The sequence below is a fragment of the Quercus robur genome, chromosome 1 (genome assembly GCF_932294415.1).
Source record: "Quercus robur chromosome 1, dhQueRobu3.1, whole genome shotgun sequence".
NCBI lineage: Eukaryota > Viridiplantae > Streptophyta > Magnoliopsida > Fagales > Fagaceae > Quercus > Quercus robur.
Genome location: NC_065534.1, coordinates 1,051,816 through 1,072,465, shown reverse-complemented (window position 1 = coordinate 1,072,465; position 20,650 = coordinate 1,051,816). Strand labels below are relative to the sequence as shown.

The following is a 20,650-nucleotide window of genomic DNA, read 5'->3' as shown; positions in this document are numbered from 1 at the left end:
TGGTTTGGATCTGCTTCCCATTGATACCCAGATAAAGAAATTCAGTTGCTTTGGCCAGAGAAATTCAGTTGCTGCCATTGAACTCGCTGCCTCATAAATCTCCCTTATTATTCGAGCCAAGCCAACACTAAGCTTTGAGTGTATTTTCCTCTGGGTTTTTTCACTTTGTAAACAAATTGTCTCAATTGTTTATTTTACTGCACTTTACTCTAGTAGTTGTTTCTTTTTTTAGGGTATGCGGTTTTAACAACAAACCAATGGTCTAAACTTGTACTTCATATTGAGATGAACAATAATCATTTATAATCTACTTGAAAAATTCTGGTGGTCAATAGCTCAAGTGACATCAACGTCACTCCTGCAATATGGACAATTTTCATTGGACTTGTCCAAAAACAAACTTTCATACATACATGACAATAAAATCAGAAGTGAATTACCAAACTTTATTTGTCAGATGTCTACCTTCGAATCCAAAACTTAAAACATAATAAAAAAATAACTAATCTCATTAATAATTAATTAGAAAGTTTCTTTCTATTTCTCTTAGTTTTAAAACAAAATACATTTATGATTTTCCCATACCAAAAACCCAAAGGCCCAAAGCATGCTCCTTATAGGCTAGTACATGCTTGAACCACACAATAGGACACATGTAGTCCTCTTTGCCGTTGCAACTCTCCCTCTCTTTCCTCCTGGTGTCCTTCATACCATGCAGAGCCACCCATCATCCTGCGTTTAAGCAATGGGATTGGGGTATTTGTCCTTGTACAGCCAGCAACATTCCTCGTACTATAAGAGGAGAATGTTGCTGAGCATCCTAGGGATCAAAATTTCATAAGGGAAATAGAGCAGAAAAGGATAGAGAGAAAAGAAAGAAAAGTGTGCAAGAAAGTTGTGTAAGAAAGAGTGTTTTCTAGAAATAATATAGTCTTTACAAGGGGAAGGACATCAAATACTTTGTTTTCTAGAAATAATAGTCTTTACAAGGGGAAGGACATCAAATCCTTCATCCCACCGTGGTTTTTCACCCTGAATATTGGGGTCTTCCATGTAACTCCTTTGTCATCCTTAATGTTTTTCTTTTTACTGCCTTTTATCTCTTTTCCAATCCACAAAAATGTCATTTTTCACATACTATAAGAATCATGTTTAAATGTATTGTTAGGAATTAGAGGGCACAAAAGCATTCACTTTCTTTAAATCTAACTTGCACGTATAAAGTCTTACAAAGAATCCTTATTCATTAATAGAAAAATTCTTGAAACATTGAACCAAAGAAACAAAAAGTCCATTTTTTTTTTTTTCGCTCTTATCTTGTGACTTAAGAATATTTCAATTCTCTTTTCAAAGATTGCGTCACATGGAACAACCTTATACTCTCCTACATGAGGTCTCTTTTTTATATATACAAGGTTGTCAAAATCGGGATCCTACGTACGATTGTGGGAGGTAAGTAGGATCGTGGATCGTAAGATCCTATCTATTTTCAGATTTTAAGCAAAAAACCTATTGATAATGACATTGTATGTTATATAATCACTTAAAATATGAATCCATCCATTTAAAAAAAAAATTGCATCATAAAATGTAATTTGCACACACTACATCGTTCTTATATCATTCTAATGAAACAAAATATATTTAACTTTTGACATAATGTATCTAAAAAGTTCAGTACATTTTTAATTAGCAACTAAGTACCAAAATATTATCTACACATATGGAAAATGTTTTCCAAATTCTAAGTTCCAAATCCAAAATAAGTTAGGCTAGTTAGCATATAAAAACTAGCTAACTACAAATTTACAATATGTAACCCAAAAGAGAATTCTCAATCTAAGGTAAACTAGCTAATTACAAATATGAAATCCAAAAGAGAATTTCTATTTTAAGGTTCTTCTAATCTAATCATTGTCATTGTCATATCCCATTTCATTATCTAAATATTTTAGGTTTTGTTTTTGAAAACATTAAACTTAAGTACTATAGGTTTTTTTGAGATTTTATGTTGACATAGGGGTAAATTTGGGACTTCAATTCATTATTGAGCTTTTGCTAACCCATTGGGTTTGTGGGATTAGGTGGATTATCTTACCTAAATGAATCTCACTTAAAAAAATAAAAATAAAAGATAAAAAATCAAGCCAAATGGTAGGATCGGTAGGATCCCATACGATCCTACGATCCTACATACGATTCTACCATTTTTGCGATCCTGTTACAATTTAAAACTTTTTGGTGAGGTGGGATTATAAAATTGTGTGATTTTACTATCCGGATTGCGATTTTGACAACCATATATATATATATATATTGATTAAAGGAAATTAGATGATTATTTATATATATTGTGGGTATTTGCCCCGCCATTAAGCAGTGTTTGTCCGCTTTGGGGAGCCAAGCCCTCACGGATTTGTCACGAAGGGGTGGGAATCTAGGATCTTCACCATTTTTGGCTTAACACCTTTTTCTCACATCGCCTAAGTAACCCTCCCACTCATGCTTTATATGCCCTTGGAGCTTGCATGAGTGTACCACTACTACACATGATGTGGGTACTTTGCCCCGCCATTAAGCAATGTTTGTCCGCTTTGGGGAGCTAAGCCCTCACGGATTTGTCACGAAGGGGTAGGAGTCCAGGATCTTAGTACCCACATATATTATTTAAGTTTTTTTTTTTTTTTTTTTTGTAATTATGATAATTGATTTAAAAAATGACATTTTTCCTTATATGAGAATATATTTATATTTATAATAATAATAATCATTGATTTCAAATGTTTAATCGTTTTGACAACCATTGACATAAAAGCTATAAAAAATTAAATATTTGTAAATTTACTAAAATGAGTCATAACCGTTAATATTTCTTAACTTCTTTTAGTTTTATTCTATATTTAACCAACATTGTAGTATTTATTCTATATAATTAAAAAGATTACTAATATGGTAAATAATTTTTTTTTCTATATTAGTTATTTTAGGCAGTTCATTCGTTATATAAGTATAATGAAATTTTGATATCAGTTTTCTAAGATTTATATGAGAAAAAATTGATTAGAAATATGATACTCTTGTGCAAAATTAGTTACTTTTGCAACAGTGGAAGCAAGGTTCAACAAAATGAAGAAAAAAAATAATTACACACAATCAAGAATATAAAAACAATTATATATTGTGGGTGCCCAAGGAACGAGGAGGAAGTTGAAGGGCCGCAGCATTGGTGTAGGAATGCCGCGGGTCACGGACCCGAGGAAGTAAGCCGCTCGAGAAAGGGAAGAAGTAAATCAAGGTACTCTATGGTATTCTAATTGGAAGTAGGAATCTGAAGAGAGAGGAAGTCAGTGTGCCTTAGGAAAGCTTCTGGTCTGGTGTAGCCTGTTGCATCCACATTAAATGGTATACAATAGTTTTATTAGTCGCATTGATGAGGAAGTGACCTGAACAGTGTAAGTTACAGTTAAGCAGAAGTGTCAAGTGTCATAAAAGGAGGGAGGTTAGGTGAGAATAGAGGGTGGAGATATGAGAGAGGTAGAAGTATATAAGGAAAGGAGAGAGCATTGAAGAAGGGATTGAGACAAAAAAGAAGAAAAGAGAAAGAAGAGCATTGAGGGAAGAGAGTGAACAATATTACTTTTATGTAAACTTAGTCTCCTCAGGCGAGCTTGTGGAGAGTTGGATGCTCATCTATTTCTTAATATAAACCTTATTCTTCCCTGCACTTGTTCTCAGGCAAGGCACTCTGTTATTGTTTGTTCCCTTCTTTTACAAATTTTATTGATTTGGGCCAAGGTTGAACTGCACAACCCACTACTCCAAGTGGGCTTGGGCCACAAAAATTTTCTGGTCCACACACACACACACACACACACACAAGTTAATGAAGTTACACTTGGTGTAATATTACAAAACAATGTAACGGTTCAAAAAATAGTGTCTAATTTTTTTTTTGAGATAAATGATAGAACTATCTTAGTTAATTAATATAGTGTGTTTTAGTGTTCTCTTTTATTTATTACAATCAATTATGAAATTCTATTTTACTTTAGAATTAGAAACATAAACAATTTTACAATTTTTTTACAAAACGTTGATGTGACACGTTTCACATTAACTTTTAAAAACAATTATTGAAGGATATTTTTATTTTTATTTATTAAAATGATATTTGCAATTTTTTAAGTAGGTATGAAACACGCTTATCTAAATCAATCACAATATCAAGCAATTTTTAAATTTGTAAACACAGATAGTATAATTAAATTATTACACCACTTTTATTACCTTTTCTGATTTGTTTATAAAATATAATACAAAATATTACAACTTTAAAAGTAAAATTATTGAAATATTGGAGGAAATTAATAAAATATATATGCAAGAACTCGACTAGTTATTAAACCAAAAGAAAAAGAAACTAACCAGAAAAAAAAAAAAAAAAACCTTTATTTATTTTTGTCCATATAAGCAATTAAAAAAAAAAAAAATCTCAATATTTGATTTTCTAATAATCCCCTAATCTTACATAAAAAATCATTTTTTAGAGTTTAGACTGAATACAAACACTTAGGATAGTAAAAACCGGTGAGTCACTTTTAAGAGCTTAGATTGAATACAAACACCTAGGATAGTAAAAAACCGGTCGAAATTCGAAACCATATATATATATATATATATATATATATATATATTTATACATGCAAGACCCTAACTAATACGTCACCTTTTACTCGGGATTAATTAAACGTTGGCATGGCTGCTAAAACTCATGCAGGTATGTCGTTTTTTTTTTTTTGATTCTTTTGCTTTGAATATTTTCATACTGGTCTTTCAAGCTGACTAGGTGTAAAATTTAGTAAGTATAATATATACAACTCAATTCAGAACTCACCATCCTTGTTATCTCTTTGCTTTGTATATTAGTATTGGGTCGGCTTAATTACTATGATAATGATATGGCTCAAGATATGGAAAAAAAAGTTAATATAATCCCCTCTTTAATTTATTTGTGCTTAGTATTGGGTCATTGAAATTATATATTTAGTCTTTTTTTATCTTTTTTTTTTAGTTTAATATATATACTTGCTATATATATCTAGTTTAGGTTTTGTTTGAAGTAATTAGGTAAACACGAATGATGCAATTGCTAAGATGTTTGATTTTCTTCATGTCAATATTTACATCTTCTATCCCGTTTTCTGTTCTTAGATATATTCGTATTAGGGTTTTAGGAATTCTTGGTGTTGTAGAGTTCTTATAAAGATGTAGGCAAACCCTGATACGACATGCTAGATTGTCAATTAAAGAATTTATCTCTTTGACCCCTATAGTCACAACTCATAAATTATTAGGAGTTTAGGACTAAATGTTATTACTATATTACTTATTAGTATCAAAGTTAATTTAGGCTTTATTTTAGAGGAGTTGAGATGGGAATGGTGCCAATCTGCAAGGGACTTTGTAAGCAATAGGTACAAGCACAAGCTTATAAGCCTTTGGGCCGGACAAATCTGAATTGTGTAAACGATTAATATGACATATAGTGTGAGTTTGGGAAACGCGTTTTGCACGTTTCCAGTCCCGTGGACTGTTCACGGGACCCGTATTTACTTCTTTTAACAAAAACAATTTTAAAACTGGGTTCCACGGTACTATTCACATATTTGAAAATTATTTTGCTTTAGCATTTTCATTTTTCAGCAATAAGCAGTATCTAAATAGACTCATAAACGATTATAAGGAACCTTAATTATAAGGTCTTTTTGCAACTTTAAGGAAATCAAGCACCACATGTCTTATGTTTGTTTTTACTATCGAATTTTATTCAACTCTGTCTTTCTTATAATCTCATGTAAATTTTAATTTCGTACTCTTTGTTTTTTTTTTTGGTAAACAGAGGCATTACAAAAGACTAAGAGACAGAGCTCACAGAGCAAAGCCTGGAGTGATACATCCCACTAGCATCCTCCTCAAGGAAGGTTACAATGTCCACAGGCGGACTTTGGTAAATAATAAAATCTAAGGACTGACTAGCTCCTAGACCAACAAGCTTATCAGCACAACAATTCACCTCACGAAAACAGTGCTTGAAGCAGATACGGCGAAACTGAGTGGCCAACGTCTTACAATCCTCCAGTAAAGGAGACACAATATAGTTAACATAGATAGGATTAAGCAAAGAGTCAAGAATAGCTTTAGCATCAATCTCCACTTCTATAGAGTCAAAATTTCTGCAGCAGCATAATTGTAAGCCATCACGCAGCCCCCACAGCTCAGCAATGATGCTATTTGCTGCCCCAATCCTTCTAGAGAACCCTGTGATCCAGTGTCCATGCTCGTCTCTAATGATTCCTCCACAACCCGACCTATCCCTACCTGACCCCGACGCACCATCAGTATTTAATTTACACCATCCAGCCGGCGGTTTTTCCCATCTAACCTGCATAATAATCCTGCTGCTGGTCTTGGCACAAGTAGAGGCATAAAAGGTGAACTCCATGGCTCTATTAACAATCTCCGTCGCTAACCTGGGATTTTGAGTTTTCCCATTGAACACCACCTGGTTTCTGCTCTTCCATATGAGCCAGATAGTGAAAAGGAAAATTGTTCTCCAAGGGGAAACACAAGCCTCTCGATAGTTCCCTTTTTTCCATTAAATTCAAGCCACTCATGCAGCTCATCTGTCCAGAATCTTCGATCAGCCCATCACACTCCCAGCTGGATCCACACGGGTTTAATACTCATGCAGTCCCTCAGAGCATGTATAATTGTTTCAGGAGCCCTACCACAAAAGGGACAAGCACCATCTTCCAGCATTCCCCTTCTCACTAAACACTCCTTGACCCCAATACTATTATGACAACACTGCCAAACAAAGGTTTTGATTCTCGGAAGAATATCTATTTTCCAAATCCACTTCCCTGGAAACTCCTTAGCATGCAAATCCCCCATAACAATTTTATAAGTGCTTCTAAGGTCAAAATTCCCTTGGGCCGAAGCAGACCAGGCTAATCTGTCCCCACCCGTAGATGTGAGGGCACAAGGGGTGGCTTGAATAATGTATTTGATATGCTGCGGGATCTCATAAGAGAGGCATCCCCAATCCCAATACCCATCCTTAAAAATGTCCCTGATTCTTAGCTGTTGATCTGCTAAGGACAAAGGGCCTTGAATCATATGACTCACCGGGCCATTAGAAGTCCAATTATCAATCCAATCATATGACGCACCGGGCCATTTTGTACTCTTTGTTGCAAATACCCTATTACCTTATTTAGTACATAGTACATACGCTGATGTACTTGATTTCTATTGTACAGATATAGCTCCATTTAAGGATGAGGAAGATTTGATTTATGATAGTGTTGTGCTACGAAGGCCTGACTTGGCTCTCCTTGAAGGCCCTTTCTACTTAAATGACCACATTTTACAATTCTTTTTCAGCTATCTCTCATTGTGTATCCATCAGAAGATCGACATTCATTTTGTTACTCCTTCAATCTCATACTGGCTCGCAAATTCCAAAGATTTTGAGAGTTTGAAAGCCTTTGTGGAGCCTCTTAAACCCTTCAAAGTTGTAATCTTTACAGTTAATAACAATGATGATATGAGCAAAACTGATGGCGGAACTCATTGGATTTTGCTGGTCTACTATAAAGATGCCAACACTTATATGCATTATGACTGCATTCGATGTTTAAATGGAAGGTATGCCATGAAGCTTTATGAAGCTGTTAAAGGACATGGGAGCAGCAGAGATACTGATTCTAGATTGGAAGATTTGGATAGAATTCAAAACAAAAAGAGAAGATTTGCAATGGCAGCCATGTATCCTTGTTTCAGAGAGTACTCTACACCACAGCAAAATAACTATTATGACTGTGGTCTATACGTCATGGCTATTGCTAGAGTAATCTGTTGCTGGTGCGTTAATACATTAAAGAAGAATGATGAAATCTTGTTTCCTGATATCCTTAAGAATGTTGATAATTCTGTAGAGTCTACAATGTGCATTGAATTACTGAACATTATTAAATACCTAAGGACATAGAACTCTCATTCTCTTGTTAGTATGTATACCGTATACAATTAATAATACATTATTAGCAATTATTAGCTATTAATCTTGTGTTGTGCCATATCTGTATCCTTTATTCACTGTTATTTTCCATCATTAAATTACAAGATTATTCACTCTTTCTTAGATTTTCTTCTTTTAGTTGGGTTTTTTCATTTTCGCTGCAATCTCTGCTGGATTTCACTCCAATTCTTTCTTGCAAATTTTTTTTATTCTGCAAAAGCTAAAGTTAGGTTCTTATTGCAAAAGCTGAAGTTCATATTATCTAACTTATTTGTATTTGATGCAACTTATTAAGTTCTTATTATCCAATTTTTCTTTAGATGTAAAAATAGTGAAATAGTAGATTGATAAACAAATCTGATTAAATAATTTGCGTATTTAATGCTTTGATTTCTCATATTTTTATAGTTGCTCCCAGTTTTAAACTACATATCATTTTATGATCATGTTTTTCATGTTTCAGTCAATAGTTAACTAATTAGCTTTTTAGAATGGGTAAACAATATTAAGATAGATGCTATAGTTTTTCCTTTGCCCCGAGAGGGGTGGCCTGGTGGTTGGGATCTGTGAATCAGCCTTGAGGTCCCTCATTCGAGCTTGGGCAAGTATCTGGGGCGGAATGTGGGTATTCTCTATTGAGAAGCCCTTGATTACTAGCTCTCTTTGCCCTTATGGTCACACTCAGGGGGGTGAGTCACAATGGTTGCCCCCGCCCTACCTTTTTTCTCATAAAAAAAAGAAGAAAATAGATGTTATAGTCATGATTTCCTTAAACTTTTAAATGGTTCACTTTCACATATATAAAACATTTTTTCATTAGCTATGATATCATTCTATGTTCATGTCTCTTTATTAACATTTAAATGGTTCATAAGCATCTCTATTCTCTAACAAGAATCATCATATTTAATTTCATGCAAGTCTAGAACAAGATCGCACACTACTTAATTAAGTAGACTTTTAATGGCCAAGGGTCCCTTATCATACACAAAGTACTTGGGGTTCTAGGGGAATAGGGTTCGACAACATTTTCTACAATATGATATATACAACTTATAAAAATAAATAAAATTCCTAACCTTTTATAAATAAAAAAAGTTTAATATAACCAACAAAAATTACAGATATCCACCAAATTTTTTTTAACTATCATCTATATTGCATGGATATGCAACTAGTTATAATTACTCAAATGGCCAAAGCAACACATGTAAGAAAGTATCAATTTATTTATTTATTTATTTTTTGAGCGAAGTAAGAAAGTATCAAGTTAACATCACACTGTGGCAACATATTTAAAATGTATTAACAAGTTAACGGTATCATATTCCAACATACATTGGACAGTGAGTACAGATCATTGCGGTTATTAAAATTCAAACAGGCGGTTAATGCCTAATGTTGATTCAATGACAAAGTGTTGAATGAAGGTCTTTATTGTCCAATTTGCAAGCTTGATCAAGATGACACCCTCCATGCACTTTGGTCCTGCCAAGAAAATTTCGAATGCCTTGTCACTGCTTCAGGGAATTATGCTTGCTTCCTAGATGTCTTTCAAGTTTCAACTCGCCCTTCATGACAAATCTTTTGTTGATTTCTTTGCTACGACAGTCTCTTTGATATGGATGAAAAGAAATAAAGTCGGGGTGGGGAAGACATTATATTACACCACTGAGAAAGCTCAGCTCCATGGCTTGGATTGCAACTCCGTCCCATCCACACAAAGATACCTTAACAACCAGATCAGTTTGATGGTGACCACCTCCAGTTGGTTGGGCAAAGGTTAACTTTGATGGTGTGCACTTTTCTTATAGGAGAACACTGCTGGACTCGCATTATAGGCCGTAGTGATCATGGATTAGTTATGGATACTCTTATCACAACAAATTCCACAGTTTGCTTGGATAGAGATGGTGGAGATGTTAGTAGCACGCCGAGCATTCGGATTTGCTCAGGAACTGGGTTTTAAAAGTGTGATTGTGGAAGGAGATTCAGAAATTATTTTCAACTCTATCAATGGTGACGATATGCTTTCCTCTAACTTTGGACATATCATTCAGAACATTAGGTTATGCTAGGTTCTTTTTTACATGTTCTTTTTTGCCATGTTAGAAGGCAAGGAAATAGTGTTGCTCATAGGCTTGCTAGAAGAGTTATTAGTGATATGTTCCTTATTTGGATAGAGACTATTACTCCTAATATATATCCTTGATGTTTACAATAAGAATCTTATTGTGATTGATTAATATTTCTCAAAAAAAAAAAAGTCTTTATTTTAGGACTTGCTGTAAAGTGTTAATGTAAGGGAGTAGTTGTAGTTTTCTTTATTATGTCTTGTAGTTGTTTTTACTTTTCCGTTGATGCAATAATATTGTTAGTTTGAATTTCATGGATCCATAACCTAAATGACTCCCAAATTTTGGAAAAAAAAAAAAACTTATATATGAGAAATAACTTTTAACAATTTTACTTAATAAAATTACACTTGGCTTCCCTAACAACATCACTTTCTTGCTCAAGCAAAAAGAAAACACCCATAAAAAAATTAGTTGATCTAAAATCCAACAAAAACAAATTAGCAAGCCCAAAAAAACTTAGCCCAATCACAAAATCACAGATAAAAAGCTAAAGAAAATTTACTAGGCCGTTATAATACCACAAGCCTTATTGGCCTTGGAGTTGGGCCTATATCTGTAACATGTCTGCCTTTGTTGATTTTATTCCAGATCTTCTATTTCTAACTGACCTTACATGCTATCCATTATTTGTCATTGCGTACAGAGTTTAACGTTTCTACATTTATTTTATTTTGCACATGGTATAGATTCTTGTTAGAGTCAATGTTTATGTATGATAGAGACCTTAAACCTCTTACTTGTGCGCTTATTCCTATCTGACATCATTCTTTTTTAGTTGTAATATATATACTTCTTTAATTACAATGCAAGTAGCATGATGATCGGGTCACCCAAAGGAAAGTGATACTAACTTTATTTGATGATAATATTAAGAAAATCTAAGCAAAAGTGTGTTTGATCTTCCTATACTACTAATCTTTTCAAAACCATGTCGATTGATTACTGAATCTCACAAGCAAATTTTTTTTTTTTTAAAGCCCCCAGATCCTTCGCTTGTTTGTTAATTTAAAGAGTGTGTGTATATATATATATATATAGTGTTGGAAAATATGGCTAAATAAACAAGTTTTGATTCAACAATACAAACCCTAAAAAATTAGCAATGACAAAAATAAATAGATAGAGTTAAAAAGATCTCACAAACTATAAAATCACGCAAATGCGTTGTCTTTAAAGGTTGATTCGTGCCACCTTGAGTAGAACTTGGTGTGAATGGCTTTCTTGGCCGAACAACCCCCAAGATTAAACTATAGTAATTTCTTCAAGTTGATCACACACTCAAACAAGAAGAACTAGGAACAACCTTAATTTGCCTTTCCTTAAAACTAAAAATTGATGCTGAAATTTTTAGTGGAGATGAGCAAAAAAACAAAGGGAGAAGGTGGCTACTGTAGCTGAAAAACTTAAGAGCTATAGAGGGGAATATATGGTTTTATATACTAACTCATGTGAGGGCTGAAGGGCTACAGTAACAATCACTGTGCAAGCCAACGGGCTACACATTAAATGCCCCAACGGGCTGCTCATTTAATGCCCAACGGGCTGAACTAAGATGGGCTGAAAGCAAAAGAAAAGGAAATGGAATGAGGCTCAAGAGAGACAAGCTTAAGTCCAACCCAAGCTCAACTCCAACCCTTAACCCATTGTCTTACAAGCTATCACTTAAGAGGTGCAAAGGTTTATAAACATATATGCAAACTCATCTCTAACCAATGTGGGACACAAGCATAGTTTAAGAGTTTGAAACACACATACTCCAACATATAGTCCTATAAATTATTTGATATATTTCATCTTGATATGTAAAACTGTACTTTCAATTGGATTTGTTGGCCAACGTTAACGCTTTGCATATATAGTAATCAAAGTCTTTATTGTTTTTTTATTTTTTATTTTTTACCTTAGTAAATAAAGTACTGGGTATCCAAATGGTTAGAATTTTTTGAACACCTAATTATTTTCCATAATTTTTGTAGTCTCCCGTTTTATACACATCAAGTAATTACAAGAATAAATCTTTAGAGTTTATACAAGATTCTAGTTAAAAGTTTTGAACTTAGGACCTCATGAGACATTGAGAATCACTAAATACAACCTCTTGAGATAAATCAAATCTTTTTGTTTGTATGCACTATGCAATACTCTACATGAATATTAAAAACAAGAATAAGTACATTGCATATTTCATCATTACTATTATATGAATCCAAATTGTTTCATACTTTCTTTTTGTGACCTGTGTTAGGGTTTTAGTACATGTAACTCCAATTTTAAACATTCTTTTTGGAGAGTGTGTACAAGCATATGTGATGTGACAAGTATTAGAGAAGAAAATTAGCTAGTATTATCTAATTTATGAGTTTTGTTGAATAAAATATGAGAGAGAGAGAGAGAGAGATTCAAATTTAAAATCTCTTGTTGTAACATCTCTATAATCTATATCTCATTTCAAAATTCTACAAATAGGGGTAAAAAATTGTAGCACCTACCACATGCAGTTTTCCTAATGAACAACTCAACATTAATATTTAGGATGCAGAATATAAAGTTGTTGAACTAAAGTGCAAAAATAATCATAATGACCAGATTTTGCTGACGTAAATTGTGATTTGTGTCCTGCATAGTGTTGACTATATAACAAGTTATATCAAATTATTGTAACAGAATGGAAGAACTAAATTGTTAATCTATAAGAAGATACAAGCTTGGTGGAGCTGATCAAATTATTTTTTGAACAAAAACAAAAAGATAGACACACACACACCAAAATAAAAACAAACTCTTCACGAAAGCACCTAGAAGCTCACAGGGGGTCCATATTCTTCGTTCATATATGCGCACAGCTAGCTTTGCATTATTATGAGTTCTTTAATTCTCCTGATCTAGAGCGTCTCATGATAGTGCAAAAAGTGAAGGACTCTTATTTCAAAAATTGATATATATTGTACTTTGAAAACGATAAGGTTTATCTCCACTGAAACCAGTTGTCTCTCAACTAATTAAGCAACAAAAAAAAACACTATCTTGTGTCAAGAATGATCTCCTTAGACTTAAGAGGCGCGCTAGCTCTTGCTTCAGGTATGCAGGGCCCTACTTCTATTTATGACAGAAAAACCCATCAAAAACTAAAAGAAACTAAGAATAAAGTTTCCTAACTAATTGATTTAAATGGCATTTAATTTGTTTATGTCAAGGCTTAAATTTGTAGAACTAATAATGAAAGTTAGAATCATATCCAATGTTCTCTAGCTTACTGATGGCATAGACTTCCAATAAATCCTGTTCTGCAATTATGTTATACCATGCATTTGCATGTATTACATTACACGTATAATATTGAGAGAGGAGAGGGTGGAGGAAGTAAGTGGTGTTACTAAAAAATAAGGGCAACTTTTCGGTGCTAATAATGGTTCAATTATTGGGTATTCGTGCATATCTTATGTACTCCCAACTCCAATTTTCTATTATGTATGTGACTTTCCCACTTAGTATTCTTTTCTCTTTTTCTATCCTGTCATTTTCGATTGGTCTTGTCGTATTTCTGAGCATTAGCACAGTTGAAAAGCTAGCCTCCATTTCTTAATCTACTCCCCCACGACCTCAGATATTTTTTTCTTTACATGCAATGTCTACGTTTAATTATATTTAAAGGGACAAGAAGTAGGATTAGTGGAGACATGCATAAATATTCATTTATATTTTCATGATTTTCTTGTGGTACCTTTGGGACTGTCAAATATTAGCATTGATACACCATGTTGAATATGCTAGTATGGATGCGGAAGCGAAAGCATAAAGTATAAAACATAGTAACACATGAGAGTTACGTGGTTCAGCCGAACGGCCTACATCCACGGAGGAAACCCTAAAGGGCTACATCAATAATATATTAGAGTGTAATACAAATCCTGTGTTACAATGAATCATAACATGTGTATATATAGTAGACTAAACCCTAGACTAATAGACTTCTAGTACAAGTAGGAGACTTGACTTGCACACAAAGTAGAATTAGGCTTGGGCCTATGCTAATGGGCTAATATATCTCTAACACCCCCTCTCAAACTCAAGACGGAAGCTTGATGAAATCTTGAGATTTGATAAGGTTGAGAAGATCCCTTGAATGAAGTTTGGCTCTGTGACGGTAGTTTGAGGAAGGCAATGGTCTTGCAGTGTTGATGCGACTTCTAACGGTGGCTTGACTATACCGGAGAGTTTTGACGGCAGCAGTAGGAAGCCAAAGAAGATGAACGCAGCGAAAAATAACACCGAGGAAGACAAAGATTGCTCTTAAATATACCATAAGGACAGAAAACCATGGCCACAAGAAGGTGGCTCTGATACCATGTCAAATATTAGCATTGATACACCATGTTGAATATGCTAGTATGGATGCGGAAGCGAAAGCATAAAGTATAAAACATAGTAACACATGAGAGTTACGTGGTTCAGCCGAACGGCCTACATCCACGGAGGAAACCCTAAAGGGCTACATCAATAATATATTAGAGTGTAATACAAATCCTGTGTTACAATGAATCATAACATGTGTATATATAGTAGACTATACCCTAGACTAATAGACTTCTAGTACAAGTAGGAGACTTGACTTGCACACAAAGTAGAATTAGGCTTGGGCCTATGCTAATAGGCTAATATATCTCTAACAGGGACATATCTGAAGAGAGCTCACCATTCTAGCATTTGTAACATGGCAGTACATGGGTGATTGATCTTAACCATTTCATCAATCAGTCTTTTGTTTCAATGAGTCTTATGTAAAGATTGAACATATATATATATATATATTGAATTGGATCATCAAATTCATCAAGTGCTTTTAGGAATTCTATGATAGAGTTATATATTACTCTACTCTCTTAGAATTCTAAAAGATTCTAATCCCAGTTCATTTATGATCAGATGCTAGATATCTCCTATAAGCCTTGATTAACTTTTATACAAATCTTAGTCAGCTAATATTATTGTACTAGCGTGGTGCCAAAAGAATGAGCTCAGCCACCATTACGAGTTAAAACATCAGATTACAGGCAATATTTGCTTTTAAACTACCAATCCACTCACTAAGGGAGAAAAAGGCTGTCCAATCTTTGCAATTTTTTTTTTCTAGTTTATATTAGTATTATCTGTTACGTACCAAGCACGATGGAACTCGTGCTTCAATTACAAAAGATGAATAACTTTCTCTCATCCTCTGAAATGAGCCGCCCACATAAAATTAATAAAGAGTGAACTAGCTGGTCATTGCATTAATAATATTTTAATTATAAGTCTCTGATGTTTATTTATTCTTGCAGAGGTAAAACATAAAAACCCTGGACACACTTGTAGAAGAGAACCCAAAACCAGAAAAATGAAATAAAGTCTCATAGAAAAAAAAAAAAAAAAAAAATCATTTTTACTGCTTTTGACTTGAGGCCCCTAGAAATTCATTGTAATATTTAGGGAGATAAGGGGATTTTTTAAATTAATTCAATGATAATGTAGAATAAATTTGAAATTGACGCTAGTGAAAAGATGCCAAAATTAGAGCATATATGTTTGCTTCAAGAAAATAATTTAATAATCCTAGAATCAAGAAGCAGGAGAATTCCTAGAATTCACAAGAAAGAAAAAAAAAAACACTCTTTCAAATTTTATTAATGTAATCCTGAATTTCTCAGAAGGCTACAACTACAATATAGATACTAAAGAAGTTGTAGGGTGGTTAAGAAACCCTAGAAAACCTTAATTCATGTTAAACACGAAATTAGGCTAGAAGATATGAAAAGTCACTAAAAAATGACAAAATTGAGAAAATTGCATAATTAAATTGTATGGACTCTAGAAAATGTCCTAGAAAAAACGGTACCATATTTTGAATTTTAATTCGAAACTTATAACATAAAATAAAATTACTATAAATAGAAAAATTGAATAAATGGGAGCATAAATGAATGAATTTGATTATTTTGAACTTTAATTTAAATATTATAACATAACAGAAAATGACTATAAATAGAAAAATTGACTAAATGGGAGCCTAAAAAAATGAATTTGCTCGAAAAATGACATAACTCTATTAGCGTAATTAAGGTTTTTGAGATTTGGGATTTTTCTACACTATCAAACAATGTTGTTGTGCCTTCAATATGAAGCTGGTGATGGTCTTATTAAACGACGACTAACTTTGTAGCTCAGGGAAAAATAAAGAAGAACAAGGGTCCAGTTCTTCATATTTTGTAGTTAACTTCAACCCAGAAATTAATGGACCATAACCTTGTGGCTTGATGGTATATTTTTGGTTATCCAATGGAAGAGAATGGGTTCAAATCCCCACTCCACTTGTGGTAATCTGGCAAGTGCTTAGGTTGAATTCTTTAAACATAAAAGAAGGGGGGTAGGGTTTGACTTCAACCCTTTGATCTCTCTCTCTCTCTCTCTCTCTCTCTCTCAGAGTCAGAGCTTATTGCATTTCCAATTGAGAATGGGCATTATTGTGCTTATTGTGCTATGGAAAAGCGAATGGGCTAGTCCATGTAGTGCAATTATTATGTATGCTTGCTGCATGCATATATATATATATATATATGATGTCGTGGAACCATCTTGCATTAATAGTGCAACTTTATTAATTCATACTCATGCTCATGCATGTTCTTAATTTGCCCCACTGCCTCTCTGCGTGCAGCATCATATCACATCACGCGTGCAAGAGACTACTTAACAACGACACCTACATGATCAATTGTTTGTTTGGATCAATATGTATTCCTACACAAAATTTTCCCATTCATATATATGTGTTAAAATTAATTAAATTAATTAGATACGATCGCCCACCAACATTTCCCAATAACTACTGGATCTTTGTCAGTGGAATATTTGAGGCCAATAGGGCCTGTACGTTAATGATGTATTTAATTTATTCTGGTTCCACCTTTGCATACTCTTTCTCTTTTGTCCAAACTCTGAGCATGGTCCCAATCCCATTTTAATATTATCTTTTTTTTTTTTTTTTTTTTTTTTTTTTTTATGAACAATCCCAATTTATGATGATCACACCTTTGTAATGAAGTTATAAAATGAATATTAATTTGACTAAGGTCCGTTTAAAACTTTTTTTTTTTAAAAGAAAAAATATTTTTTAAAACCATTTTTTTCAGCTACAATATTTTCAATTACCTAAATTTTTGAAAAAAGAAAAAACAAGCTATACTATAACAGCCCTACAATTACAATATGAAGTTGTGAACCATGTATCCAGTCTGTCGAATTGAATGAAAACCAAGTATCATACACACACACACAAGTCATTTAGTGGTTTGATCTCTTGCACTTGGCTCAGAGCTTGATTTATGGTCCCCAACTAAGTGACTGCATGTAAGACAGTAATATTCATTTGTTACATCTGGCATCATTCTCTGTTTAAAGATTCATGACTGGTGTATTCTGTGACACTGTTTCTCTGTAGAAAGTTATATATATATATATATATATTCATTCCTGAAGACGACCTCGATCAATGGACATAGAGAGGTGTAACTAATTACAGCGTAATAATTTCATGATTGATTGGCGTTGGTGATACTGATAAGAGGTAACTTTAACATGGGAACAAATTTTTTTTTCCATTACAGAAACACATGCATATATGTGTACCACCTTTTCTGAATAAATTAACAAGTTATAACTTTGTAAAAAAGGCTATGAAGGTTATTCTATTGTCCATGTAAAAAGATGGTTCTTTGGGTTTGTATATATTAAATGAAAGAAAACAGGATTACTTTTGCTAACATCACAAGGTTAATATATTAATTATTGTTATTTTTTTCTGTACCTAAAGCTTTTCAAGGTTTTATTTTCGAAAGGCTAATACATAAAGTTCACCAATATATATATTTCAAATATAATTCAGTCTCTCTCACTTTTGAAGCTCCACTCAACTCAAGAAGCTAATTAGCTATATACATATATGTGGCGAGTCTTTGTCTTGAGTGTTTGCCATTCTCTCAGAATAAATTACATTTTTTTTTGGTTTCCCAGAATAAATTACATTTGTTTATTGGAAATGATTCAATGCCCAAACGAAGCATAGAAGCTCCTTCCTGCAAGACTAATAGAAGGATCCAACAATCATCTCCTGCCAAACCTTTGCAAGTATAATAAAGCGATGTGATAGATAGATACCGTGTATCATAAAATGCTCTTTATCTAGATTGAAAATTTTTCCTACATAGAGAGAAAAAGGTAATGTCACTAATAATGCACTGAAAAAAAGGAGTAATGTCACTAAGCTTAATAATTTGTAATTGTGGCCTATATATGCTCCACCAAAGAACCAATATGTATCCTATATAAAAAAAAAAGAACCAATATGTACGTAATTCCAAAAATGACTTAACCTACGGAAATGATGGTGAGAAACTATAATATCCCATAGGATGCTTATTAATTGATGTTTGTTGGGGGAAGTTAATTTGGTTTTCCCCATAATTAATATCCCAAAGTATGCTTTGTGGTCTGGCTGGTTATTCACTTAAGCTAACCATGCATAGTGAAGCGAGATAAAAGATCACTTACTAATTTAAAAGCTTCAATGGTTAGAAAATAATAAATTTAGACACAAGCTAGTTGTTATAATTTCATGATAGATTATCATTGTTAATATAAGTATATAACTCAAAAGGTTAAATTGGTAGGAAACAATGAATTTAATGATTGTCTTGAAAGTTGAGGTTTTCAAGGTGACATATTAACCTTGTTCTTGTAAAAATAGACTTCAAACTAGGGATGATATCTATTTTTATTGTTCTTTTTATCTAAGAGGATTTGGTGGAATCTGCTTGTGTCTAAATAAGGTCTGTTTGTGATTGGAGTTTTGAGTTTGATTAGGCTATTAAAATTTTGACAAATGAAGGTTTTTAGACTCTTAATTATCATTTGTGGTTAAATTGAAATGTCAAATTGGACAATAGAAGAAAAAGATACGAGGATGCAATTTTCAAACTATTAATTTTGCAAAAAGTTTAGGCACGCATTTTGACATGTCAAGTGGTGATTGAACCTTTTTATTTTATCAAGAATCAATGGTGATCTTATGTATAAATGATGTATTAATCCAACCACAAGTAACATATTTATAAATTTTAACAAAGTATGTGTCAGAATGGTTGTTTTTTAGCGTGAGAGTAGGGGTAGCTAGATTGCATTGATATAAGAATACATGTCATTCCAGTCTTAACAAAGCTTCGTGATGTACGCGGAAGATTCCTTTTTTAGTTTTTAGTCAAGAGTTGGGCTTGCTTTACTGTCCCTCTTTGGTCTTTTATATTTTTTGTTTTTTGGTGTTTTAGCTAGCTTTCTGGTGTTTTGTTTTAGTTTTGATAAAATATCTCATTCATAAAAAATAAAAAAGGAATAAAATAGAAAAGAAAAGAATATATTTTTGACGGCTTTTTTTCTTCCTTTCTTTGGAACATGGAAATCTTCTTTGGATCCAAGAAGCATAAGAACTTTTTATCGACATAAAATGATTGTGGACTGGAGGAGTTTCATGTTGCACTTGAACACACGAGTCAATTTTCATCATTCATACCATGTTGTGAATGCAATTCATTAATAGTCAATGTCATGTTTACACTCATTACCAGCTTTAATCAGGGCTTTTTGTGTATTGTTGACTCATGTTGAGAACATCGAAGGTCATACTTCATGTTTAGCTACTTAATAAATAAAAGAGGTTTCATCTTGCTTTTCTCAAGTAGGCCTAGGTTGAGATCAATTCCGATGTTTCTACACATGTTATGAGCAAGTTTGACTTCCTGTTATGCAAGAGCTCAATCAACGTTTACTCAGGAAACCAGTCGTAGCTCCTTCACAAGGGATCCAATGGTCACATTCTGAAGTCACATGATGGTTTCACACAACCAAGCATAAGTAAAGTAGTTAGCATAATTATAATCAACCCCACCACCTTTTTCATTCAGGACGACCGGCCCGGCCCGGCCCTTCTCTCCAAATAATTTCCTTCTTAATTTCAAATAGTAATATGGAAGATCAGTTTATGTATAAAATATAACAGATGATTTAAAAGGACATCACATCCAAAATTATATTGAATCGTCATACCACCATGCTTGGCATTAAAATAGGAGAAAGAGACAAAAGATGGCCTATAGATAAAAGTTAATTGTCCTTTGCCAGCTGCATTTATGATTTTTATTTTTTTTTGTTGATGTGATCTGCATTTATGATTAATACATACAAATGGGTCTCCTTCACCTTGAATTTCCTTTCCTAAAATCCTATCTTTATGTGCCAGCAAGTTGTATTAATTCCATGCACCCTATGGTCAAGATATCCTTACTCTGAAAAGGGAGAAAAAAGATATACTACAATTAAAGTAGGAGAAGCACGAGACATTTCC

The 20,650-nt window shown here is 33.3% G+C and overlaps 1 protein-coding gene across 1 annotated transcript; it reads left to right on the top strand.

Moving 5' to 3' along the window:
- Positions 1-6,858: 6,858 nt before the first annotated feature.
- Positions 6,859-8,053, top strand: LOC126692346 (NEDD8-specific protease 1-like). The gene is made up of 2 exons (XM_050387931.1): positions 6,859-6,880; positions 7,323-8,053. Exons 1-2 carry the CDS (start codon positions 6,859-6,861, stop codon positions 8,051-8,053), a joined length of 753 nt encoding a protein of 250 aa, XP_050243888.1.
- Positions 8,054-20,650: the final 12,597 nt, after the last annotated feature.